Source organism: Euprymna scolopes, chromosome 9 (genome assembly GCF_053919585.1).
Source record: "Euprymna scolopes isolate OS-2025 chromosome 9, ASM5391958v1, whole genome shotgun sequence".
Lineage (NCBI taxonomy): Eukaryota > Metazoa > Mollusca > Cephalopoda > Sepiida > Sepiolidae > Euprymna > Euprymna scolopes.
In genome coordinates this window covers 151,466,328-151,480,865 of record NC_136490.1, presented here as the reverse complement: position 1 = coordinate 151,480,865, position 14,538 = coordinate 151,466,328, and the positions used below count along the sequence as shown (strand labels likewise).

At 33.8% G+C, this 14,538-nt stretch overlaps 1 protein-coding gene across 1 annotated transcript in view; it reads right to left on the bottom strand.

The window, feature by feature from the left end:
• Nucleotides 1-336: 336 nt before the first annotated feature.
• Nucleotides 337-14,538, bottom strand: part of LOC145284923 (matrilin-1-like) — a 74,433-nt gene continuing 60,231 nt past the window's right edge. Inside the window, exons 7-8 of the mRNA XM_080134017.1 lie at nt 4,184-4,780; nt 337-1,382 (exon numbers count right to left, since the gene is read on the bottom strand). Of these exons, the coding sequence (XP_079990143.1) occupies nt 790-1,382; nt 4,184-4,780 (1,190 nt within the window). The 3' untranslated portion in view covers nt 337-789. The remainder of the gene's footprint in view (nt 1,383-4,183; nt 4,781-14,538) is intronic.

Below are 14,538 nucleotides of genomic sequence, written 5' to 3'. Positions count from 1 at the left end.
CTGCTTATTCGAAATAATGAAAATCGAAAATTTTAATTACAACTAAAAATAATGTTATCTACTTAATTGCCATGTCGTAAGCAGGAACATATTAAAAAGTATGCAAAATGATAAAGTAGAAAATTAATTATTAATGATAATTGCTTTCGAAGTACTTGTAAGTTATGCTTAAATAATAAACGGATGCCTAAATATGAGTTACTTCCCTTGTTTAAGTTAAATTTAAAGATAATAATGGCGGATAACTGAATCGTGAAATGTTTCATGTAATTATGTAGTAATATATTACGAGTTTCGACATGGCAGTTAAATAGAAAACATTGGTCTTTGTTAAAATTCAATTTTTCGATTTTTTATTATTAATCAAAACAAGAACCTGAAAGTTTGTTCGCTTGGACAAATACGTTCAGGGTTGTGTTGTCACTTGTCTTCCAAATGAACAAATTCGTTACATTAATATACGTGTTGGTTTGTATCGTTATACAGGGTGTCCCAAAATAAAGCATCCATTTTGATACTAAGTTGTATTTCCAAATGGATGGTTTATTTTGAGACACCCTGTATTATTGAGTATATTGTTATGCTTATGGTCCGTGATCTAACTGTAGGTATGTGATTTAATAGGTTCCCGTTTACGTCAGTTAGTATAAAAGCTTGCTTAGAAAAAGTACATCCAGGGCCGTATTCCTCGCCATCCAAATGAACTAATTTGTTACGTTTATATACGCGTTGGTTTCATATTTGTATCGATATATTGTTATGCATATTGTTATGTCTATGGTCCTTCGTCTAACTGTAGGTGTATGATATAGTGGATTCTCGTTTACAGAGTCTACTTAGCAGGCGCGAAGGCATCATGTCAACCAACGTGTCAAAAGAAGGAACAATGATGACGTTGTTCCCTCCCACAATGTTGTTTTGCAGCAAAGACATATTGACTTTCCTACCGATGACCACAACGTATACATGCGTCCCTTCCAAAATAACCTCGTTCACCTCCTTCCGAAGGTCGCGCTCGTCCAACGCCATTGTGTGGTCAACGAAGACGACTGCCACTTTGCGCACGTCACCGCCTGTGGAGGATTGCGCGGACATTTCCTCCTGGATGCTTTCGAGAAGGCGTCGGAAAAGAGAGCCGAGGGGGCGGTATTTAAAGTCCACGATCCTGTTTATTAGTTCTTGCTTGTTATCAATTGAACCGGGCCACACTTCCTGATTGGCCGGACATCCGTCAAACAGAGTTCCGATCGTGAAGGGCGACTGCGTGCCTAATCGCTCAACGATGGCGGCAACAGACCGAAGCACTTGTTTCGTTTTTGTTGAACCAAACTGATTTGCGCTGACCATGAACATGATTTCTGTAGCTTGACTTGAGTAACAAGCTGCAAAGAAAAAGAAAGAAATTAAAATAATTAGTGTGTTAAATATATATATATATATATATATATATAAATATATATGTATATATATATATATATATATATATATATATATATATATATATATATATACGAGAAATAAAATTAAACTTGTCAGTTGAACTTTATAATCAAAATTTATTGTTCGACTGAATACTCCAAAAAACAATTTACAAAGTCCTTATTCGGAGAAGTTTCAAAGAATGCTATTCCTGTTATTCTTCTCATCAGAGGCAGAAAGAAATCATGTCCTTTATGTCCTCTGATGAGAAGAATAACAAGAATAGCATTCTTTGAAACTCAGTTGAACAATAAATTTTGATTGTAAAGTTCAACTTACAGTTTTAATTTTCTTTCTCTTATAATAAGCTCTACTCTCTATTACGTATTGAGCTTTTTTTAATTCGGTTAGGATTACATTTTCCATATATAAATACTGTTATTTATATTAGTTTGAGGTTTACCAACACTGCATCCCTTTGTTTTCTTTAATATATATATATATATATATATATATATATATATATATATATATATATATATATATATATATATATATATATATATAGTAAGTTTTGAAAATATATAGAGCAATTAAGTTATACAGAATTTTCCGCGTCTCATCCACGCGGAGATTCGTCAGGCTATTGCTTAGATAAATACAGTAAGGGTCGTGACGAATCCTCGAGGATGAAACACGGAACATGCTGTGTAGCTTTATTGCCATATAAAATTTACTACCTAACTCTGCTTACGTGTCGAGCACTGTCGAAGTAAATACTGAATATATTTGCACAACATTTTTATGTAGATACAATATCTATCTATCTATCTATCTATCTATCTATATATATATATATATATATATATATATATATATATTGTGTACAGAAAGTTGTTAGTTGAGACAGATCATTGGTACCGTCGGTTTCAAGCCCGATAATAAGGCCCATTTAAGGTATCCTTATCAAGCTCTCTTCAGCCAATATTCGTCTATCTTATCTTGAATATTGGCTGAAGAGAGCTTGATAAGGATACCTTAAACGGCCCTTATTATCGGGCTTGAAACCGACGGTACCAATGATCTGTCTCAACTAACAACTTTCTGTACACAAAATATAAATACGCTCTTACAATTTGGATTTTCCTTTTAATTGAGCACTCTGCTGGAATTCTTTTTCCAAAAAAAACTAATCATATATATATATATATATATATATATATATATATATATATATATATATATATATAGATAGATAGATATAGATATATATATATACGAGCAAACAGTTAATAAAACATGTTAAAAAAACACTTTGAAATGAGTTAAAACATATTTAATCTGAAAAGGATATATATATATATATATATATATATATATATATATATATAGAGAGAGAGAGAGAGAGAGAGAGAGAGACGAGGAGCGTTCTAAAAGTAATGCCTCCTATATGTTTATTCTACCCGAATGGATCAGAGAGGATTGCATATTGCGTTGTTATAATGACTAAATGTATGTATTCATGACGTGAAACTTTCATCACTCTGCTGCAGATATTGACGGTGTGAGATTCTAACAATACAACCCCTTTCATGGACTTGCGTCAAAAATAGGAAGCTTTACTTTTGAAACGACCCTCGTGTAAACAAACACACACACACACACACACACATACATATATATATATAAATCCAGGTTTATACAACACACAACAGTGCTCAATACTAAAGTAAGGCAAGCTTTACTTCTTATTTGTTTTACATAAGCAGTTATATGTCGCTAAGCAGCATCGCCTAAAGAGGTCTCTAATTACTTGTAACTGGTTGACTGAAACATACTCTGAATGTGTAGCGACATATAAATATACACACACGCGCGCACACACATACACACACATGATGCACAAAATATCAATTCAAAAGTAGATGCATTTATAAAAAGATGGGATGGGGAAATGTAATAAAAAATATAAAAATAGTATAACTTTAAAATAATTATTAAGAGCAAATGCATAATTGTAAGAAAAGTATAAGCCACTATGGCACCTATTAGGCTTTACGTAGTTTAAAGTTTTCATACAATTATAAAGTGTACTTGAATATTGTTTTATTATATAACTAACAAGGCTACACGGCATTGCCCCGGGCAAAAATGTAAAATAACTTATATTCCTCTCTCACTTTTTTCGTCCCCCGTTTTCCCCTTTCCAGTCTCCGCCCGCTAATTCTTCTACGTCCAGCCTATTCCTCTCTCTGAACATGCACACAAATAACTCAAGTCAGCGTAAGGGAAATAACTCTGTGTAAAAATAATCAGTTACTTCCTTTTACATGTAAACATTAAAAGATGCGTGTACGTTTTGATAACATTAACGTATATAGATGGCCATTTGATCCTCATGTAATGAATTAGGTTTTTATTGTAGATGTTATATATCCGGGGTAACGCCGATATAAGGAAAACAACTTTGTCGGTGTTTGATGTGTATTTTTCAAGTTTTAGCTGGATATTCAAACATTAAAAGATGCGTGTGCGTTTTGATAAAATTAACGTATATAAATGGCCATTTGATCCCGAGATAATGAATTATGTTTTTATTGTTGATATTATATATCTGATATAAGAAAAACAACTTTGTGGATGTTTGATGTGTATTTTTCAAGTTTTAGCTGGACACACAAACAGACATTTGCTCTTTATTTAGTATATAATAATAATAATAATAATAATAATAATAATAATAATAATAATAATAAACACTTACTGTCTTTATCATGATGTAACGTCTGGTTAGCTGCTGCACACGCTTTGTAAGTTAGAATTTTGGTCGTACTCTGAAGAAGGTCGAAGCTGGTAACCGTATGGACGAATTCTTTCGTCGGCTGACTGGCGATGTCCTTTATTTCAACTGAATCCGTGTACGGCCCGACAGCAACAACAAATATCTTCACACCAGAATTTTTTAATAAACCAGACTCAAGCTTCGTGTTTTCGTAATCACTTGACTGTCCATCAGTAAACACTATCAGAATATGTTCGGCATTATGGCGTAGCAATCTCTGATTAAAGCTGTGTCGTCTCAAGTTGGTCAAAGCAATTCCGGTCTTTGTGCCTCCACCTTTGTATGTCATCTCGCCAATGGCTTCAAGAATGATCCTTTTGTCTTGACGGTCGCTAAAATTTATGTACGGGTAAAATTCGTGACTGTAAACAGCGACGCCGATTCGGATTTTGTTTGGACCTACATCGAAATTACGAATGATGTTCGTGATTAGATTCACTTGTTTTTGAAAGTTGTTGACTCTGATGCTTGAAGAACTGTCGAGTAAGAAGAACACGTCCGCCTTTTTGTTCCAACAAACTAAACAAGAGGAAAAAAACAGAAATAAAAAATTAGGATTGCATTAAAAATATTAATATTAAAAAGAAAAATGTATATATATAAATAAAAATATTCGTTTTATGAGATGTGTTTGGCCGCCTCTTCTCCTTGGCTGTTTGGAAATCTTCGAGCTGAGATTCTTATCAATTTTTTACCTGAAAATCTAGAATTCAGCTAATATAATGGTAGTTTCAATTTTTTCAATAATCTCTCTCTCTCTCTCTCTCTCTCTCTCTCTCTCTCTCTCTCTCTCTCTCTCTCTCTCTCTCCCACACTGTCCATCTCATTAAAAACCCGTCATGTGCAGTGAACTTTAACACAAACTCATTTTGAATCCTGAGTCGTGTTCACTCATTATTCCACTTAAAGATCTTGGAGATTATTCACGTTCAGTTGAGAAGGCCTTCTCTCTGTAAACAGAGGGGATGCCTCTTAGGTTTGAACGTGATTAGTCTCTAGAATCTTCGAATATAACGTTGCTTTATTTTAATCGCTTTCCTCCATTTTTTTCTTCTTTTTTTCTTTTCATACACAACGTGATTTTATTTTAAATTGTACATATTTTCGACGCGTGACGATACAGCTTTGAGAAAACGAGGGCGGAGCCGGTCAGCTGACTCCGGCACTTTTTTTCTTCTCTTCACCTCGTTTACTTTATTTTAAAACGTTTTTAATCGTCAATTATAGAAGTCTACTCTTCATGATTGCGATATACAAATTCTGTACCCCTCAAATAATCCTTATATATATATATATATATATATATATATATATATATATATATATATATATATATATATATATATATATATATATATTCCCACAAGATTTTCATAGCCTGTGTGAATTGCAACGTAGTTTGGCTGTGGAAATGATTATATCATCACATTCTGAAAATTCTAATGTTAATTTGCTTTCTAGGTTAGCTTGTTGGATGATATCGTCAAAGAGAGTATAAAAATCCTACTTGAGATACATCGGCTTGGATGCTTAGTGTTTGTATGACTACACCTTTTGTTTGAGACGAAGTGAGTACAGTCCATAGTCGGATTTCGTCGCGGTTTACTTGACCTGTGTTAGCTAATAGACTTTCTTTATGTGGCGCGGTTACTGAAGTGGCAGAGTACTTGCATCACATTCAAGAGATTCGGGTTTCGAAAACTCGAATCTTAAACTTTTGGTTTGTTGGCTTTTTATGGCTTGTGTAAGTTGCGACGTTGTTTGGTGGTTATATATATATATATATATATATATATATATATATATATATATATATATATATATATATATATATATATATATACATATTATTTTACAACCTTCAAAATATTTTATATGATATGATATGATTTACAATTTTTTCTGCAGACAAAAAATTCCCAGTCTTTTTCTTCGGGTGGTAAATGTCAAAATGAGAAGGGAAGAGGATATGTGTGGATATTAGAAAACAAGAGAAATATATATATATATATATATATATATATATATATATATATATATATATATATATAGAGAGAGAGAGAGAGAGAGAGAGAGAAACATAATTATAACAAAAAATAATTATATAAAGAAAAAGGAGAGAGAAAGAAAAAAAAAAGAAAAGAGAGAAGCATAGATATGTGCCATGGAGAAAATCAGTTGAATTAAAAATAACTTGTGTAGGTTTACGTATTTGAAATAAGTTAAAACGTGTCATCAAAGCAGATGTTGTTTGGATTAGGTGAGGTTTATATAAAGTGAAAAAGTAAAAAAATTTTCGAGGATATTTTTCATAGCTGCAATGTTAACATGCGTCTAGTTGATAGCATTTTAGCATACGTCATATATAACTTATATATAAATCTGTAGAAGTTTTGAGTAGGAAAGCAATTATATGATAGATAGTTAACATACGTCCAGTTAATTATATTAGATATACATCCTATTATTTATATTGGGTTTGCAACAATTGAGTAATACAACTAACAATTAAGAATAGTTAGAAGAATATATATATGTATATATATATATATATATATATATATATATATATATATATAACGTGTTTTAAGAAAGCAAAACGATGATATAATGTCAGAGAAATTACAACAGAAACTGAAGTACACTACATGTGGCAGATACTTTTTGTCAAAAGCTGGTTTTGTTAATCATATGAAATCACACAAAGACAGGAACGACAGTCTTATGAGGAGGCTTCTACAGCACATCTGGCAACACTAAGTTGTCATATTTGTGGTCTAATCGGCAAATCTAAAACTGGTCTGACGGCATTCGAGGATTCATAATATTATCTTGCGATCACCTTTACAAAAACGAAAGATTTTATGTCACATTTGTGAACTTTCCTGTAGAAATAAAGCTGAATTAAAAAGTCATCTACGTACACACAGACGCAATGACACTTAACTGAAGAGATAGCAAACTTCTTTCAAGAAGTAGCAAAGCATTTATATATATATGTACTCGTGTGTATTAGTTAGACAAACATGTAAAAGTGCTGCGACACTGACATGACGATGATTCGATCTATAGTTATTAAAAATTAAGTTCTCCTAAGGTGAAAAGTCTGTTCTTTCTCTTAGATGTAAAACTTACACATATGAATATATACATATATATGTGTGTGTGTGTGTGTGTGTGTGTGTGTGTGTGTGTGTGTGTGTGTGTGTGTGTGTGTGTGTGTGTGTGTGTGTGTATCTGTCTATGTCTGTGTGTTCTCTTAATAAAAGTTTAAGATCAGATAATAAATAAAGTTGGAAGATCAGATAATAAACAAACATGAATTTATAAGGCCAAGAATTCAACCTTGATCGCCCTTCGGGCCCCGTGGCGCAGTTGATAGAGACGTTGAATCTCTGCGGTTCCAGGTGAGCATTGTCTGAAGATAGCGGTCTCAACCCTACGCAAAGCAGGCCAGAGGCTTACTTGGCCAAAACGTGGTGAGACGACAACAACTACAGAAGGCAGTAATTGCAATGGATACAGATAGGAGATTCAGAGTTCTTATCCCGTCGCGGTTTCCACCTGGCGAAGGTCAGAGGAATAGTTGACCGAAACGTCGTGAAACAACTAAGAAAAGATGAGGATAATAGTCCGCAAACAATAAAATTAATAAACAATACTCATCTCAATAATGAATTCCAATTAAAAAATATACATCCATCTTAGATTAAAAAAAAAACAGTTTTGAATCTAATATTCCCCGTGCTATCAAACAAGCTCTGACCTCTCTCCCATCGCCGTATTGTTGTATCTCCACCCTTGCTTTACAAGTACTTTCATGAATTCATATGCCCCATCGACGTGCATATCTCTTACTAACCCAAGCAGCAAAATCTAATCCTTCACTGTTGAGGTCCCAAGATGCCGTAATAATAGTTTCTTTCCTTGGCTGCTAGACTTTGGAATTCCCTCCCTATTTTCTGCTTCCTTGACTGGACTAACCTGCAGCAGTTTAAATGTAACGTGAACAGACATCTGATTTACTGCCTACATGGTCCTCTGTAGATATGATCTTAAATAGTAGCCCTTATGTTTCAGTGACAAATGACTTTAATGTGAAAAACAAGTAAAAAAAAGAAGAAAACTACACATTAAATAAATAACAAAAAAAATGTTGATATGCCGTAAAGCAGACACGCGGAATTGATGGGTTGTATGATATCACAAAATTTACTCAAACTTTATCTTCATTCATTATTTGAATTGGTTAAAAAAAAAAAAAACAAGTTTCCTTTTTTCCAATATTCAAAACATGAAAATCTAATATTTTGAATTCCTAATTCGACGCCATTTTTTCTACCGCCGTGAATGTTATCTTAAAATTTACGTTTTGAAAATATTTTGTTCATCTTTCTTTTTTTTATTCGATTAAGCATTGATAAACTTCTGCCTGTTCATCAACCGCCAACACTGGGTCTTTTATTCCTAACAAACTCGACTTTCCTTGTCCCGCCTCTTCTTGTAATCGCGTGACCCCATTAATAATCACTTTGCCAGAAAGGATGCATTTCGTGGGATATCGTTCATTTATCAACAGAGTTGTTCCTATCTGTGACGTCCTTGCATTTCTATGAAATGCTTGGGCCGCCGGTACGTTGGTCAGACATCGCTTTGTCACGTGTTAATTTCAAATAATCTTTTCTGCGCTAAATGTTCGGGTTTAATGGACGCATCTTAGTATAGTTGCGTCCATGAATTAATATTAGAGGCTCTGTCAGTCAGACCGACACGATTGAATTTTTAATAGGATTTTCGTTGGATTGTGACGTTGAGATTTGATTGGTTCGGTTTGTTTTTCGGGTTATTTAATGCCGAATCAAGTTATTTCTGAAAAAAATATGCTTCTAGTTCAAATATTTATTCATGGTGTTTTGTTTGGTTGTTTTGTAAAGGAAGGTGTTTTTGTTCTTGGCTTTGCAGAACATAACTGACTTTTGCAAAGAGAAAGGAAAAAACAATAACATCAATGTTTGGTAGATGTTAGATCACGAAGCCAATATCTTCAGACCGCCTGATCTGATAAAGTTTAGATTTTAAATAGTATTTTCTCTGGTATGTGAAGCTGAGGTGATAAATCATATTTTAGATAGTATTTAGTTCGAAGTATATATTTTTGGTCTGTCGTGCTTAAGTTTCGAATCGCATTTTCGGTGGAATTCCTCCCTTAAGTTTGGGGTAACACGTTTTTGCTCTGCTACGCACAAGTCTAAAATATCATTGAGCACTCATGATTTTATTTGAACTAGTAATATTTGTTGATTTGTCAAGAATTATTCTGATCTTTTGGGCTTAATCTTGCAATAGTATTTTCATCGATTTGTCACACTGAAGTTTAAAAAATATTTTCATTGTTAAACACATTAATTATACGTTTCTTCAAGAGATTTGTTTCAGTCGTAAAAGTTCAGAGTGCGCTTTGTTTCTTACGTCTCTGTCGCCACTCCGAAATCGACGAACCTATCTCCTAATTGTGCTGACATAAACTGCCTCGACTTCGTAAACATTCAACAAAGGCCGATGAATGTTGATCGGTTCAATTTTTTCTGCATGGAGGAATTCGATAACGGATCTCTGCTTCTAACGCACATCCATGACATGGGTTGCTTTATTAGAGTCTCACACCGTCAATATCTTCAATAGAGAGATGAAATTCCAGGCCATGAATGCATAGGTTCAGTCATTATAACTATGCAATTTACAATCCCCTCTGGTCCATTCAGGTGAAATAAGAAACATAATATATATATATATATATATATATATATATATATATATATATATATATATATATATATATAAGTGAAAGTGTCTGTCTGTCTGTCTGTCTGTCTGTGTATCTGTGTATCTGTGTGTGTACATTTCCCTACGCAATAACTCTGTCAATTTTAAGTCTACAGACTCGAAATTTGATATACCGGGTACTGAGATTTGGGAAAATCGATGTGATCCGTTTTTGACCAGAAATTTGGTGATTAAAGCGTCAAAGTTCAACGATTTGACCTTTGAGAACTCTACCAAACTCCGCCGACAATTTCGGGTATAAACACTTGAAATTTTAGATATAGGTTCCTTGGCCATGGATCTAACTTAATAACTTGATTTGAGCCCAAAACAATAAATTTTAAGGAGTCATAAGAGGGGTCAAAGTTTAAAAAATTGACCACTTTTTTTATTTATTTATTTTTTTACTCAACATACATCTCCAAATACCCAAGCAACGCCGGACACCCATGCTAGTATATATATATATATATATATATATATATATATATATATATATATATATATATATATTCTGTAGAGAGAGAGAGAGAGAGAAAGAGAAAGAGAGAGAGAGAGAGAGAAAGACAGACAGACCGACAGACAGGCAGAGTGTATAATAATATTCCCACATAGTGGAGAAATGAAAAAGGAAAAGCTAAAAGTATTATTATTACATCAATGTTTTGTCTTTATTTTAAGACTTCGTCGAGATGATTGATTTGAAGAAATTAAAATACAAGTACAACATTTGAAAATATATGTCTGTAATGTAAAAAGGATGTTTTTGTTCTTTTCTTGAACGAAAAACTAACCGTTCGCATTCAAAGTATGTATAGCATTTATGGCATAGACTTATTGTTTTCTTTTTATAAAGATATACAGACGTTTGAATTTAAAAGATATTATGCCGTTTTTGTTCTTTTGGGGTTGAATATAGTCCTTAGTTCAAAATGTTGGATGTGTATATGAAATGATACGAGTTTTTTCTTTTATGTTTTTATTGATTGATTCGTTGATTTTTTTTTAATTTTATTATTAATATTATTTTCTGTGGTGGAAGATAATTATCTTGCATCTAAATTCAAGTTCTGTTCTTTTGATTTACATTTCCTGATTAAATGGGATAAATTGTAGAAATCAAATATATTTATGTCTTTTATGTACAGGAGAAATTTTCTTTAAAGAACGTTGAGTTTCACCAATATATATATCAGATAATAATTATGAAATGGGACAGTACATATACCAGCATTAGGTATCGGTTTATTTTATAAATGCTTTGTTGTTTTTAATGTTTGTTTTATAGTCTGTGATTGACTTTGTATTATTGAAATTCATAGTTTATTTATAATGTTGCAAATTATGATATTGAACGAAGATTTCTGTTTATAAGAGAAGTGTCTAGTGTATATGATTTTTGCTTATTGTTTTTTTTAATTTTTTTTTAAATATTTATATGGCTTTTTCTTTGAATTTAATATACAATATGTGGAGTATTGCAATGTTTTCAAAATTTTGTGATCTGCCTGAATTCTTCGTTCAGATACTCTAGACTACAAGTTATGAACTCGTGTAGGAAACAAAACGATTATCGTGGTTGTTTTTATTTTGGTAATTATGGTGTATTAGCGTGTGAGTAAAAATGTAAGCAATCAGTTTTGCGTGTAGTGTAGTGATAAACTTTGATTGTTGATGGATTTTATGATATATATATAGATATATATATATATATGAAGGGGGTTAAAGTAATGTTTGATGTGTTCTATAAATGTGGATCTATCAAGATGTGTGAAACTCAACAGGTACGGTGGAGCTTAAATATACTAATAGCATTATAGACAAGATAAAGTCATTGATATATATAGATATATAGATTTTTTTGCTGATGTAATAAGAAAAGAAAACATCAATTGAGGTGTTATGATCTCTATGATTTGATGTTTTTCTTTATTACACCGGCAAAAAAATCTATTTATTCCAAAATATGGCTTTGTCTTTTCTAAAGTTCTTTTATATGTATATATACATATGTGTGTATGTGTGTGCGTAAGTATATATATGTACGATATATATATATGTGTGTGTGTGTGTGTGTGTGTGTGTGTGTTTATGTGTGTGTGCGTAAGTATAAATATGTACGATATGCATATACATATATATATGCGTGTGCATACATATATATGTATAGGTATATGTAATATATATGTATATACGTATATGCATGTGCGTGTATATAACTTTTATTCAGATTTTTGTTGGGCGAGGAATGCATACTTACGGTTACTTATTCCATTTGATTTATGTTTTTTCGTTCTATATAATTTGTGCTATTTTGTCTATTCTTCATTCATTTACGCTGGAGACAGTCTTCACGTTATCATGGCTCGTTTACCATTTGTAGTTTGTATGCAATAAATTAGATAAGAGTTATGCTTTAATAGTCACATGCGACTTCAAACGTTTTTCAGCAGGAACCAGATAACATCTTGGATTACATCATAGGGTTAAACAAAACTATATGTGTGTGTGAAATACATTCTTAAGATGCCACACTATATATATATATATATATATATATAATGATTTTCCACAGCCGAACCAATGTCGCAGTCCACAAGAGCCAAGAAAGCCAACAAACCGGAAGTCCAAGACTCGAGTTTCGCCCTCATTTGGGCTCATCAGTTAGACATATCCGCGCCCAGGATTTGAAACCCAAACCTCTTGCATGCTATGCGAGCACTCTACCAACTGAGCAAACATGCCACACACACAAGAAACTCTATTAACTTACACAGATCAAGCAACCCGCGGCAGAGATCCGACAATGGAAAGAACCTACCTCATATCGAACAAGGGACGAGGTATCAAACCAGCTTTAACCCAAGCCGACGTCTCACCAGTGGGAATTTTATATACGTGGGCTGCGACATTGGTTCGGCTGTGGAAAATCATTATATATATATTCTCTCACACTTTCTGAATATATATATATATATATATATATATATATATATATATATATATATATGTTGTGAAGTGAAATACATTCTTGAGATACCACTAAAAAGGTCTTCAGTGATGTCGTACTCTTGTTGATTTCAGGTTTTGCATCACATCATCTCAGATTACTCCGACCTCACTCCGGATGCTTCAGTTCATTTCCTTACTATATATCAGCTACGTAAGCCGACACGGGCGAGTAAAAATAAAATGAACATTTCAGATAAAATGGAAAATTAGCTTAAGGAATGTTGGATAAGCATGGCAATGGGCTAGTAGAAACCAGGTGACAAACACATCATTAAAGCTGCATCAATATATTTACGTCGTTTTATTCGAGTATTTCATTTGGTATAAATAAGCTTTATTTTTATTTTTATTTTTTTACATGGAGTTCACCACTTATCAAGGCCCAATGGCCACTCAGGGATAAGGGTTATTGTGTGTACAGTAATCAAAGGGATAGTGTAGCAATAGTATTGGAGAATTGGTAAGGTGTCATTACTTAGGGGGGGCGGTTCATCAGGAATTTGTTTGTGTTGGACTTGAAGACATCCAGGTTGAAGTCGGGAGGGAAACAGGCAAGCGGAGCAGAGTTCCACAGGCGTGCAGTTCTAAGAAAGGAGCTTTTTTCATGGTATCTACGTTTTGATTTATGCACAGATAGGGAGTGGGGAAAATTATTGACGGTGGTTTCAGCTAGTCGGGTGTTTTTTGAGAAAGATTGGCGAGGGGGGACCAGAGAATGGAGCTCAGACGAGCACCTGCCATGGAAATAACGATAGAAAAATGACAGGCTCGCTACGTCTCTTCTGTGGGAAAGAGGTTGCAGGGTAGAGAAAAGGGCATCCCCCACCAAGCCACGGAATCTATTTTGTACTCCGTCAAGGCAGGATAGGCTGTTTTTTGCAGCCCCCGCCCAGATGTGGCAGCAGTACTCCATCCTTGGACGTACTTGGCTCTTACATAGATAGAGAATTGCATCATTAATGAGATATCTTCTGGAGCGGTAGAAGGATCCCACCATTTTCCCAGCGACCTTGGCCACAGACTTGATGTATGTGTTCCATTTAAGATCAGGTGTAAAGGTCAAACCCAGAAGCTTATCAAATCCTGGGGCCTCCCTTAGACGAGAGCCATTCATTTCAATTGATACCAGATGGGGATCAGAGCGTTTATGATGTAGAGATAGGAGCTCGGTCTTAGATGCATTAAAGGTAACCAGCCACCTCTTTTCCCACTGTACCACGTGCTCAAGATCAGAGGAGAGAGAATCAGAGAGAACATCATCATTTACGGCCTTTGATGTGTTGCCATAGATGGTCGTGTCATTAGCATACATGTCAACGAAATATTTTAGTATGTGTTTTGGGAGATCATTGATGTAGATCAGGAAGAGAGTTGGGCCCAGTATGGACCCCTGAGGGACTCCAGCATTAATACTGTGGGCCTCTGATTTCTGCCCATCAACA